We start from the raw sequence: 12,936 nt of genomic DNA, 5'->3' as shown, positions 1-12,936 counted from the left end.
CATATCCCTACATAACCGCACACACACACAGACATAGAAGACAAGACCATTGCAGTGTTAATATATATATATATATATATATAAGCAGTATATAGACGATGGCTCCTCCCCCAGAAAAAAAAACTCTCCCCATCTCCTCCCTCCATACTTTAGCTCGAGTCGTCGTCGTTCCGTCATTACATGGTCCGTATCGTCAACACTGCCGGCAGCAATACTTTTAATACTCGCTAACGAACATATCAGAAAGAAAAACAAGAGGCAATTTGCTCCAAGACTTGATGGCCAGCACCGAACATGTTGGTCCAATGACAGCATCAGCAAATCCGCTGCAGTAAGTTATTTTTTGTTCGGTATTAAAAGAAAGTGCTGGCAGAAAAAAAAAAGGCACCCGCATTACACAGCTATTTTAGCATCTTTTCAGCTTCCACCACGTCATTGGGTGAAAGGGTTGTATATAAATGCACTGTCCCCGCCTCCACCCCCCACCCACCGTTTCTCTCACTTCTTTGAGACTTGGGTTTTACTTTGTAATATACACGAGTTAAAACACATACATCAGGATATTGATGTGTTTAAATAAAGAAGAAGAGTAGAATCATAGCAACAAAAGCTTGGTAACGAGGATCATAAACAAGGGTAATACGAAAAAGGGTAACTTTAAAGAATCCGAACTGCCCTCTGGGGTTTCTTCCGTAGAGGATGTTGAATCTGTTGTTTCTGCTGGTGGTGGTGATGCTGAACTTGCTGGTAGTGATGATGAAGGCGAGGATGATGCTACTATGTGTGAACTCGATGACGATGAAACTGCTGTTGGAACGGGTCCGGAAGTAGTAGAAGAAGCTTGTGGTTGTCCAGCCCCCGAAGATGCACCAGCTTCGTCAGCACATACGGCCACTGAGTTTTGGGGACAGCAAGCGTTTTGGATTATATTGCAGTTGCCATTGCATCGTTCAGGACACGTCGCTGAGCCATCGACACCGGGATCCGGGCAGACGACTTGAATGCACACAACGCCCGAAGGCGAAACTGGGGTGCCCGGTAAACTGGTTGTTTCAATCGCCCGAACGCCAACAGCGACAAAGCAGCAACTGACTAGTAGTCCGAGAAAAAAGTAAAGCAATTGTGTCGAACGGTGCATTTTGAAAGATGAATTACTTTATGTTTGAATGAGTGTAATGTGTAAAATATGCGAGAGAAAATTGAACGAGAGAAAGAATGTGTGCGAGTGTGGAATTGCAAGGGCTTTGCAGCAGCTGCTGCTGCTTCTGTCTTGTGTGGATGTGTGGGTTGCACAAGCACAGAACAGTGGTTGTTGGTTTTGCTGCAGGGTTTCACAACACCAGTGATGGGTCATGCAGCTAATTTGCTTTTGGCTTTTCAGCGTTCCACCAACCCGAACACTTACGAGAATGGGCAAGGACGTGTCGTTATGAGAATGGAGTTGAGCCAAGTGCCTTGTTTGTTGACGAAGAGCTATTTGCCATCGAAAACAATAAGTTCTCATACTTAATTCCTATTGAATATACCTCCAGAAAGACACTATTCATACGATGGTTTCAACTGCAGCTGAAAGGCATACTGTAGTGAGGATGATGTTGTTAATATGGAGTTATTCAATAAGCGACGAGACACAACATTTTACTTTGATGATGACGAGAAAACTCTGCAGCTGCAAGATAATTAGGTATTCATGTTCGTGTGGCCCAGCGATGGGTCAAACTTTATCGCAAAGATCTTTTGGAAACATCCTCGAGAACCAGCTAAAATCAAGTCTACTTTGTATTCTTGGGGAGGAGCATGAGAAACTTCCATTCAGGTTACTATATTGTTGACTGTCCACTTTCTGTTGTAGCTGAAGTGACAGAAGTTTACTGCAGAACTTTGTAGATCATAATGTTTCTCTTCAACTTCATGACAACTCAGTATAATATATCCATCAAGCAGACGCAATTCCAACCAGTGGAAAGAAATAGCGAGCAACGTAACGATCAGGTCCAAAATGGCAGCAAACGGACCTGGATTTCACAACAAATTGTTGCGCCTTTCTTGATGAATCAGCGTCTCACATTTATTTAAAAACGAGGTACGGCTTTGTCAAAGAAAGGAAGCTCTGCAATAGTCACAACTCCTACAACCGAGGCGAATACAACATCGACTGTAGGTGTCATATCCATTACTGGTCTGATTAATGTTAGCTTGAGAAGAGTGCCGAAGCATATCAAAAGAGAAAGCTTATCACAAGAGTGAGACGAATGCTTTATAGCACAGGAAGAGTGACAAGGTTTTACTTGAGCTACTTGAAGTCTTGATCAAATGGACAGGTATCCAGAAATGAGGAGACATAATCTCGTTATAGATTATGTTCCTATCCATAGTTCAGCTGACATACAGTATTTCCAGAAAATGATGTCGCGCAGGTTTGAGTGAATATCTATCAGGTAGGTAAGCGATGTCGCATTAGTCCAAGAGCGCATGTCGCAAGCTCTAAAGGTAAATGCCGTCATACTGACAAATCGCATGTCGTCTTCCTATGATGTGCTGTTGCACAAGCCTTGGCGTTCCTAGGGATATAAAGGTGCACTAAATGTTCTCGCCTCAGGTTTTTCTTTTTTTAACACAGATACATCAAAACTTTATCGTAATGCACATTCAATTGTTATACGAATATGAACTGGTCCCTCCGCTTCGCTGCGTGTCAGCATCTGTCCTCCAGGGACCAGTTTACTGGGACTCTGCCCCAGACCCCGGGTGGGGGCAAAACCCCCCTACCATCCCCCTTTTGACCTTCAAACAATGCTGAAAATTTGTTCTGCGTGACAGTGGTGAGAATTGTGATTTTTATTATTTTGGTCTTAACGTCAATGTCGTCACTGCTCTAAAAATGCCTAAAGGCAATACCTCATTCAGTTTAAGAATATGTTTGTAGCTTATTACCGTGTCAGTTACGCAAGTTAATGCAATCCGAACTCTCAAACAGTTCATGTCCAATACACCGGGCAATCCTCGCAACTGAACAGATCGTGTTCAGTTTCTTCGCAAAATTTAGAGGTCAGAATCTTAGAGGTGGAATTCTCTTGCTCTTGAAATGGGTATTGGACAATTTGTTGAGGTGGAAATTTTCGGACATTATGAAAGGTGTGATTGTTGCACCCTAAACCTAGGCCGTTGTGTTCGCTCTTGTATCATTCTTTTTAAAAATGTGATTGTTACACCCTAAACAAAGCAGCTTTGCTCGCTCTACTTACTTACTAAGCCAAAGACCTGGAACCCTATTATTTGTTACGATCTAGAGATGCTTTTGCTAATATAACATTGATGATTATATTTGCGGGATGTTCCCTCCCACAGACCCTCCCGTTAGGGCGTTCCCCCTACCACCCCCCCCTAAACCCGAAACCCTAGTGAAGGTGAGGCGGCGACAACAGGAGAATTTGGTGGAGGCGAACTGTTGATGATAGGTGCAGGTGATGGTGGCGAGGTAGTAGCTAGGAAGTGTAGGAGGAGGATTATCAGTAATCTTCAGCGAAAGTTGCATTATCACCAAAAATTAGAAAGTAGACAGTACCGCGGTTGATAGGGTTAAGAAGTGGGCATTCTCTATGATTACAGTACACCTACGATGGGTGCTCGAGTCACAGACGCAAAACATAGGCGCAGTAGGGTCTACAGAAACGGACTATCCGTAGCTTTCAAAGTAAGCAATCTGCTGCAGCAGTAATATTCAAATATACATGGTTAAAACATATGTTGCATATTCTACGGCGAACACTGCGAGAATTCATTGGACATGGCCCATTGCGATATGAGCTACAGTGACAGACATGACCAGTTGATTGCTTCGTTGAGAAATGTGCAGAAAAAAAATAGTTAGTAAACTTGAAGTTCATTCAGAGTAGTCTGTCAGAATCCTAGCTAACGGAGAAAGATGCTCAACGATTTTTACAAAAAGACCTCAACTGTCGTTGATGGCAGATGAAATCAAGTACAGTGTCCACGCAATAACTCGATACTTTATAACTTGATAATTTGATAACTTGATCGACTTTTCAGGTCACCATTTTGGTGTGCAGTAAAAACTCGATGACTCGATAACTTGATACGTGATCACTTTTTCATTTTAATATTGAGTTATCAAGTACTGCTAAAACTTTAACTGAAAACTTAATTGGCTAAGGAAAATAGCATTCTGATGTACCTTTTGATGCACTCAAGTATAACAGCATCTTGCTCATCTGCAACTGCTAGACCGTTAATTAGGGTTCGTCATTCTCACTCAGCGATCCGTCTACTCGATCCGATCTTTGTCAAAAAGACGGATCTGGATCGAGCGGAAAAGGTGATGGTGAAGAAGCGGGCAAAAAGGATGACCAAAAAGGCGGCATTATAAGTTGTTGTTGTTGCTGTTGCTGTGGTGGCGGTGGCGGTAGTGGTATTGTAGTGATGTCAGCTTTAGCTTTATGCTTGCCCTCCCTGAATAAACCTAGTCAGTACTGCACATATGTGTAATAACAATAGAAGATCAGTTACAGCAATGATTATACTATTAATTACCAAATATCGACTGGTTCGCCACCCACGTGTGTTTTGGCTTTCTTGTTGCTTTCGTTCTGTTCGTGTTCCAAACCAATAAGATCGCACTTTGAGCTGCACTTAGGTTTGCCTTTTATTGGTAGAGATTTTGGCTGCTCCAGTTGCTGATTCCCATAAAAAGATCATCGCTGATGGCTTGCAAATGACGTAGAAGAGTTGGACGTTGCTTTTGGTCAGGAAATCGATGCAACATAGTGGTATACGCGTGAGCTCAGCCTCGATTCGACTCTCCATGGTGGGAGCAGAATAGGATTTCGAAATCGCTAGAACGTTGCTGCTACTGTGGATTGTTTCTTCCTCTCCATAAAGTTACCACAGTTTAGTATAGCGAGTAAGAGTGGTATTTTAATTATCTATACCTTCAGGAGCTGTTTTTTCAGGATGGAGATGCCAGCGTCTAAGGATAATGGAGCTCAAAGGAATTTTTCCTTTAGATGGTATCATGTGACAGCAAGGAATTCCGTTATGAGCTTTGACTGCACATCGACAGTTGTCGGTTCTTATCCGATTTGGATATATACAAGCTCCTTGCGGATTGCATTGAAGGCGAACTTCGATATGTGGCGCTGTAAATTTACCAACCTTTCCTTTTGACTTGGCGGGCCAAACAACTTGCTCAAGCCCTTTGACAAACCAGTCGTAGCTGTCATTCGTTTCTTCAGACATGTATCCACCAGCGATACAGAACGTTTTCAAGTCTGGTTAACCAACATTGCCTGTGCCGACGACATTTACAAAGGGGAGCCGATGTCTGTTTGTCAAAACCGAGAGATCAAAGGATAATATGTCATTGTGAATAATGCACCAATTCATATCCAAGTGAAATTATTGAACTGATCGTAGAACGAGGATAGAAGTGTGTCTGTTTGCCACCATATTCGCAAGAACTTATACCCAATTGAACAATTCTGGTCGGTTGTAAAGAACAAGGTCAAACGTAGTCAGTTCGCGGATAAGCAAGACCTAAGGACACGGATTAATGAAGCTTGCAATGCTGTACCTATTCGTCATCTGAAGGCACATATTTAGCATTCTGTTGACCATTTCGAAGATTGCTTGAAAGAAAGACATATTTGATAAACATCATTTTTAGTCGAAGCCACAACAGTTCAGCATCTTGCACGCCAATCTTGGCAATTTTTGTGAGTAAATTTTATAGTGAGAACACGACAGATCCTAAGAGCACTGTTCCTCCAATTTAGATAGCCTGACATTAGGAAGCAATTTTTTCTATCTCGCTCCAAAAACTACAGCACCTCTTCCCACTTTTCCTTTGTTTTTACTGTGGCCCTCCAAGTTCCAAGGCCACACACCAAAGACAAGGATTGAACCACTATTACTTAAAGATACACAACCCAATCAAAAACCACGGTGTATCCTTGCTGCTGACGCACAATGATGTTTTGAAAATCGGGCGCAACTCACACTCAAGAAGTTCGTTGAGTACCATGGTCTCCCGAAAAAGCAAAAGGTAACGCAGATATACCGCAACATTGTCAAAAAGCATCTGCCAGGCAGCTACATACAATTTACGAATGATTTAAGTTTATAAAGACAAGCTACATACTACTACAAGCGATTCTGGATGCAAAAAGAAAGAGAACTTGCCAAGGTCGAGACGCGAAAAAGCTGCCTGGACTATGTCTACAACGTGCTTCGCACCGAGACAGACTCTATCACCAACCAGCGTGAGACCAACAGTACGAGCTCACCAGAAGATACCCAAACTAGCTCTACAGATGCCTTGACCTTTTCCAATCTCGAACAAGACATCGAACAACTTGATCAAGACTCCCCGTGCCTCGACAAAGCTGCTCATAGCTTTAGAAAACGGACCGTCGCTGATGTGAACGTTTCCGAAAGCTTTACAGACAACCCCCCCCCCCGCTTCTTTCATACCACACTTCTTTTACATACCCTCATGTTTTCAAATCTAGGCTTACCATTTAGATGCTTTTTCTGGTTTCTCGCAAAAAGGGGCCTGAAAGGCGGCCAGCGCAGAGAGCCCGCTCAAAATCGGACATTCACTGCATGAAATCCTTTCGCTTATTTTGCTTTGCCCAAACCATCATAGCAATATACTTGTTGAATACTTTAGGATAAGCAACCTGGACAAGGTGTCGGAGGCTCTGCTAAACAGCGCGTTCGACAAGAAGCTGGATTGGGAGGAAGACGAATCTCTGAAGCTGTCCCATTTAGTGAACAATTTGGCAGAAGAGATCAAAGCCCGTCGATACAAATAAACGCATCAAGGCATTGGATAACTCCAACTGCATTTACTGGCCCAACGACCTCCATCCCGTAAAGAAAGCCATTGTCAAGGGTATCATCAGCACGTAAGCCACAAAAAAAAAGAAAGAAGAAAACCCCCATTGTACTTGACCCGTCGTTGTTAGATTCGTTTTATATAGACTTGGCAGGCTCCCGGCAGTCAATTTAAAAGATGAAAGCAAACTTGGCGAGAATGAGTTCACCTGCACCTTCTTCGACCCGATCCTATCGCGCCTTTTTCTATCCAACCCCGGCCAATGGCGAGCGCCTTCGCTGGTCAGATCATCATGGCTCCAGAGACACCTAGGCAGCGGCCAGATGCCGTGGTCAGCAAAATGAGCCAGCTCTCATTTTGGACCATCGATAGGCTTTAGCGGAGGCCAAGGTCCAGTGCACGGCAAATCATGGATTGTGTCCAAGACCTCTCGTCCCCTATGCTTGCTATGACCATTCAATCGGTAGTAGCGACGGGCTGTGTGTACAAAGGGCAGGGACGTAATCAACGCAAGCTGATGACTTGCGCTTACTAGGAATTCCTCGTGGTTAAGCGATATTTACAATGCTCTATCCCCCAGCGCTTCGTCTGACGACTTTCTCCAAAGAGAGCATCGACATCAAACAAATTTAGCGGGATGCTTTTCCATGATAAGGGCATACAACACAAAAAAACACTTTTGAACGGGTTGGATTCTGTAACACTCTTGGTCATTAGTGTCTGCATGCTGTTCCTTTACACATTTTTCTTCAATTCTAGGCTTTGAAATCACATTTCATATCGCGCATTTGCTGCACGAACGAATCTACACGATAATCGAAATTGGGCAAGTAGCCTTTTCCACACTCGATCGAGAGACAACCGTTAAAGACGATGCGGATCCAAACAGAGATCGATCTTGAACGCGCTGCAACTGCAAAGATGAGCGCGCATACCCAATCTACTGATGAATCGGTATGCAGTCATCCTCAGGGATTATCCCGTGCAAGAAAATTTTGCGATTTGGCCCTTTTTTACAAATCGCTCAACTCTTACAACGCTCTTAAACGTGAATGACGCATTTTGGCGGCTGTGTCGGCCGCGTGTCGACAAAACGTCTACAATAAATCCTAAATCTGTACGAGGCAATTTTCGGCATGCCAAGTGCTCATCACATATGAGTGCTCAATCCTTTTTGAAAAATAGGACAAAGATGCATTAATTTGTTGTAATTAAAAAAACCCCATTCCTTTGCAGAGGTTCAAATTCACCATACGCAGTGTCAAAATCATTCAGCCTGCTTTTTTTGAAACAGATGAACATCGCCATCTGGTTGCACAAAAACCACACTACGGTAACTGTACTACCAACGTCCTAAGAAACGGGTTGATCTTTTCTTTTTCACAACAGCAGAAAAAGAGATGATACGGAAACATTCGGATATCTTAGATTGCTGATTTGTTTGATTTTTTCAGGAACTGATCTCTGAATGATGATGTTTCACTGTTTATGGGGAGGTCTCCATAACCAGTTACTGAGTAGTGATTGAAACGGGATCGGGATGTTGTGCGGTGCATCAAGGTCACACACACACACACACACACAAACACTTCAAGGGGGGTGGGGGCGAACCTGGTAAAGGGTGTCAGAGTTTTCCCTTTTCTTCTCTTTTCTTTTGTCTGTAAAATATATACCACACACATAGAAAATGACCATGCTTGAAGCAACTGGATTGTCCATGCAAGTTGGCGATGGCCGCTGGCTTTTTAAAGACATTGACATTTACCTTTGCAAGGGCGATGTCTTGGTTTTACGAGGTCCCAGTGGTGCTGGGTAAGATTTTACTCCTTTTTTTTTTTTCATACTACCTACCTGGATTCTTCTCAAATTAGGACCATTCATTGACTCAGTCGTTGTTGTTTGACAACGTTTCCACAGAAAAACAACCTTGTTAAAGTGCCTAGCAGAACTGGTTCCTTACGACGAAGGAGAGGTCAAACTGTATGGCAAAGAAGCTGCTGAATACGGTGTACCCCTGTGGCGATCACGTGTCATGTATGTCCCTCAGCGACCTGCGATCCACACGGGCACGCCGCTGGACTTATTTAACATGGCAAAGAACTTTGCGAGCCAAAAGGAAAAGAAAAACTTGGGTGATCCTGTAAGTCCTTTTTGGGAATCACTGATAAATTTGTTTTTTGCCCTCCCAATCGAATATAATAACATTTTTCGTTTCCGTGATGGTGTGGATAGGCACAAATCGGTATGGAATGGAACTTGTCTGAATCACACTTTACTGAAAGTTGGAGCAACTTGTCTGGAGGAGAAATGCAGCGAGCTGCGTTGGCTGTTGCATTGGCACTGAATCCCGAAATCTTGTTATTGGATGGTAAACTTTCTTTATATGAATCGAAACTTTAACTAGATACGGTTTATGCGTGCGTGTCGCTTTGTTAACTTTAAATCGGGTGCGATGATATAGAACCTACATCGGCTCTTGATCCGGAATCATGCTTGCTTGTGGAAAAGACGCTCAAGACCAAGACGTGTATCTGGATCACGCACAGTGCAGAACAGGAGAGTCGAGTGGCTACAAACACATTGACGTTGAAGCGGTTGGCATCGAAATCAGCTGAAGCGGATGATGCATTATCGGACAGAACTGCTAATGAAACCACCATCTCCATGTAAAACAAAAAACACACCATTGTTCTTTTTTCCTCAAGTCAGTTGATCATAAATATACCTCTCTTCGTCCTTGCATTGCATAATTTATCTTTCTTCCACCCCTCTTCCCCCCGCTTTTTTTTTCTGCTGCTTCTGTTCTAAAGCATACACATATTAAAAAGAAAAAATCACATGCTTTCTTTCTTTGGTTCGATGAATGATTGGAGTAAAAGTATGTATATATATATTTTTTTCTTTTTCATTATATATAATCGCTCGGAAATAATGAGAAAAAAAACGGTTTGGTGGGAGGGAGAAAAAATGCTCTATACAAAAAAAAGGTAGGGGGAGGGAAAAAAAGGTATATGGATGAAAGTAACTGCTTGGGCAAATAATGATAAAAAAACATATATAATGTAACTACATAAAAGAAAAAAAAAAGAAATCATATTGGAGGTGTGTTTGGGGTGGGGGTAAGGCGCAAATTCAAAACACATAAATATGTATGATATAATAAAGAAAAAGAAAAGCTGCAAATGATGATAATGGTAGAATGATGATATACTCATAACAGAAGAATGAAGGAAAGAGGCTGACAATGGAGGATAATGATAAAAGAGGATATAATTCATATGGGGTAAGGGGCCGTCAACGGCTTTTTTGTGTATGTGTGTGCGTGAATGTGATAGTAGAAAAAAAAAAGAAAATGCAAACGTGGAAGAAGAGGAGGGTGGTGAATGATGATGAAATAAGTGGGAGTGTTTTTTTTTTGGTTGTGAATGTGAAAGTTGAATAATGGTGAATGTTGTTGTTGTTGTTGTTGCTGATTTTTGAGAGGGAGTTGGAGGTAGAGAGAGAATAGTTGGCGGAAGAAGGAATGAAGTTCATCACAGGAGAGAGAGAGTGTATGTGTGTGTATAAAGAAAGTAGGTTGATGATGAATTTAGAGGTTTCGGTAACGGCGCTTGCCGGCACACTTCATGGCCTGGATCTCGGGGCTTGTGCGACATGCTTCCTCCATGCGCAGGTGTCTCTTCAGCGCATCGGTGCGTGCAAACGCCTTTTTGCAGCACAGGCAGGCGTAGGGCTTTGCTCCGGTGTGGACTCGGATGTGTCGTTGGAGATCGTGTTTGCGGGCAAAGGCGCGTGTGCACAAGTAGCATGGATACGGACGCAGTGAACCATTCATAGCAGCAGAAGAAGAAATAGGTTGCTGTTGATGTGGTTGCTGCATTACTACTGCTGCTGCTGTTGCTTCGTGGTAGGATTGCTCGGTTTTTTTAGGCGAAGGTGCTGCTGTTTCTTCATAAAGGCATTGAGGTGACATGGTCGTCGTTGTTGTTGTTGGCGTGGTTCCTACTACTTGTACTCCAGGAGCACAGTTGCTAGTCGTCGTCGAAGTGGGAGTAGGAGTGGTATTACCGTGGCAACCGCATCCTTCGTCGCATGGCAACAATGTAGTTGTTGCGATTGGAGGCGGATAATAGTAATATTCATAAGCTGGAGTGGCAACGTCAATAGCAGTAGGTGGGTGAGGATAATATTCGAACGAGGCATCATCGATGGGCGAAGGTTGACTGATACTGTCGGAGTAAGGCGAATAAGTGGGCGACGGGTGAGAAAGTGAAAGCTCGGTCGGCGACGAGAGGGCGCTGTTGTCGCTGTTGACAGCCCACCACGAAGAAGACTCGTCGTCTTGTTGTTGTTGCTGTGAACTACTCGTATCCAACGCTGGCATCATCATAAAGTTCGAAGGCGACGAAGGCAACAGCATTGAAGGATCCACCACGACGTTGTACTCTAGCGATTCGTTCTCCTTGCCATTGCAAAACAGATCAGGTCGAGTGTAATAGTAATCTTGATACATTATGGAATTTTTTGGTTTGTTGCTGTTCTTGAAAGGTCAATAGAGAGCGAGCGAGCGAGAGAGAGAGAGAGTTTGAGATAGTTTGAAGTAAAATGTTGATACAAAGTATATAGCACACAAATTAGTCTCTTGACAAGTCAAGAAAATTACAAAAGAGAAAAATAGAAAGAAAAAAAAAAGTGTGAAGAGTTGTTGTAATAACAAAATAAAAATAAAAAGGAAAAAAGTCAAACGGGTAGGCGATGTCTCTTTATATAAGTTATCGATTTGGGGGAAGCGAAAAAAAAAACAAAAAAGAATTCAAAAAGAGGCACGGTCGAAGGTGTGTGTATGTGTGTGTGTGTGTGTGCAAGAACCCCTTGCTTAACAAGCATGATATCTGTACATCATCATTATTTAGACGCGCAACGAAAAACAAACGCACGCACTCCTCTGGGTGTGTGTGCTGCACGACCCCTCTTTTTTTGACAAGTGTGTCCTATAAATTACCCATATTGTTGCAGATCAAAAGGGATGTAACCATGTTGGTATTACAGTGATTGGAGCAGCATTGCAACACAACATCGAAAGCGGAAGGACCACAGATCGTTCCAAATCAAGCCACTCTCCACCGTATGTTTCGATTCAGGAGAGAAAGAAGTCTGTCAATCCCTCATCAACAACGACGCGTCGCTCTTTCTGCTTCCTTGTGTGATACACGTCCATTCGATGCCTATCAGTTACTGTGTATGTGAGGTGTAGGATGTAGTAGTGTGCATACAGTATGTATATGCAAGAGGATTTACACACACAGAGAGAGAGGAGAGGGTACAGAAGGAGCATTTACTATTATTGTCTTAAAGCGGCAGCAGCAGCAGGATCTGTGCCAAGATAACAGAACCAACACCACGCACAACAACAACAACAACAACAACAAAGAAAAAGGTTAAAAATGTGTATACATGATATACAGAGCAGAGGCTGGAAAGAGAGAGAGAGTGTGTGTGTGCGTATGTGATAGTGGTAATATGTCATTATGTGTGTCTATGTGCGTCTAGATGTACCTCGCTACAGTATCATTATAGACGATGTGTGTGTGCACATTCATATGCAGGAGGTTAAAAAAAAAATAAAGGTTTCTTTATTCCACTCTGTCTATGGTTGAAGTTATCTCCGGCCCTGTTTGTTGTGCTAAAAACTCTCCATAGCTGCTAATACCAAGCATATGAGCGAGAGCACACACAGAGAGTGAGAGAGAATCCGGACATTCGGGGCAATGGCACATACTTTATGATCGTTGCTAGGGAAAGACGCATGGTTCGTGGATCCCCCTTTTTCTTGTGTGTGTGTGTGTGTGGGGGGGGGGGTTAAGAAAAACCTTTTTTTAAACTTTTGGTTTAACAACGACAACGACGACGACAACAACAACAACCCTGGTCGTGCAAAGGAAAAGTGTGAAAGATTGACATGGACGATAGAGTACACATGGGGTCTATCGAGCATGCAACTCTTTTTTTAGTATTTCATAGCAGAGAGAGTGAGAGTAGCACATTTCATGTCAATGACAGGAGTGTGCTGGTTATTGGGT

At 42.9% G+C, this 12,936-nt stretch overlaps 7 protein-coding genes across 7 annotated transcripts; 4 read left to right on the top strand and 3 right to left on the bottom strand.

Annotated features, from left to right (window-relative positions):
• Positions 1-412: 412 nt before the first annotated feature.
• BDB00DRAFT_848124 (uncharacterized protein) lies at positions 413-1,234 on the bottom strand. Its single transcript, XM_053125286.1, has one exon. It carries the CDS (start codon positions 1,136-1,138, stop codon positions 596-598), a length of 543 nt encoding a protein of 180 aa, XP_052974727.1. The 5' UTR covers positions 1,139-1,234; the 3' UTR covers positions 413-595.
• Positions 1,235-2,301: 1,067 nt separating this feature from the next.
• BDB00DRAFT_772470 (uncharacterized protein) lies at positions 2,302-5,619 on the top strand (the record flags this gene model as incomplete). The annotated part of the gene is made up of 3 exons (XM_053120044.1): positions 2,302-2,374; positions 4,278-4,342; positions 5,476-5,619. Coding segments are annotated over 3 exons (282 nt in total), but the record flags the coding sequence as incomplete, so codon positions are not given.
• Positions 5,620-6,038: 419 nt separating this feature from the next.
• On the top strand, positions 6,039-7,309 carry BDB00DRAFT_932738 (uncharacterized protein; the record flags this gene model as incomplete). The annotated part of the gene is made up of 5 exons (XM_053129096.1): positions 6,039-6,061; positions 6,145-6,436; positions 6,689-6,778; positions 6,844-6,926; positions 7,002-7,309. The coding sequence occupies 5 exons, from the start codon at positions 6,039-6,041 to the stop codon at positions 7,198-7,200; spliced, it is 687 nt and encodes a 228-aa protein (XP_052974725.1). The 3' UTR covers positions 7,201-7,309.
• Positions 7,310-7,371: 62 nt separating this feature from the next.
• Positions 7,372-8,115, top strand: BDB00DRAFT_848120 (uncharacterized protein). Its single transcript, XM_053125285.1, has one exon. It carries the CDS (start codon positions 7,803-7,805, stop codon positions 8,055-8,057), a length of 255 nt encoding a protein of 84 aa, XP_052974724.1. The 5' UTR covers positions 7,372-7,802; the 3' UTR covers positions 8,058-8,115.
• A 294-nt stretch (positions 8,116-8,409) lies between these two features.
• On the top strand, positions 8,410-9,778 carry BDB00DRAFT_848118 (P-loop containing nucleoside triphosphate hydrolase protein). The gene is made up of 4 exons (XM_053125284.1): positions 8,410-8,668; positions 8,774-8,996; positions 9,089-9,224; positions 9,318-9,778. Exons 1-4 carry the CDS (start codon positions 8,544-8,546, stop codon positions 9,524-9,526), a joined length of 693 nt encoding a protein of 230 aa, XP_052974723.1. The 5' UTR covers positions 8,410-8,543; the 3' UTR covers positions 9,527-9,778.
• BDB00DRAFT_848116 (uncharacterized protein) lies at positions 9,734-10,385 on the bottom strand. The gene has a single exon (XM_053125283.1). It carries the CDS (start codon positions 10,132-10,134, stop codon positions 9,829-9,831), a length of 306 nt encoding a protein of 101 aa, XP_052974722.1. The 5' UTR covers positions 10,135-10,385; the 3' UTR covers positions 9,734-9,828.
• Positions 10,386-10,460: 75 nt separating this feature from the next.
• BDB00DRAFT_751290 (uncharacterized protein) lies at positions 10,461-10,664 on the bottom strand (the record flags this gene model as incomplete). The annotated part of the gene is made up of 1 exon (XM_053118623.1): positions 10,461-10,664. A coding segment is annotated over one exon (204 nt), but the record flags the coding sequence as incomplete, so codon positions are not given.
• Positions 10,665-12,936: the final 2,272 nt, after the last annotated feature.

Source organism: Zychaea mexicana, assembly GCF_025766255.1.
Source record: "Zychaea mexicana strain RSA 1403 chromosome Unknown BDB00scaffold_108, whole genome shotgun sequence".
Taxonomy (NCBI): domain Eukaryota; kingdom Fungi; phylum Mucoromycota; class Mucoromycetes; order Mucorales; family Lichtheimiaceae; genus Zychaea; species Zychaea mexicana.
The sequence above is the reverse complement of the archived record's forward strand: the minus strand, read 5'-3'. Positions and strand labels throughout refer to the sequence as shown.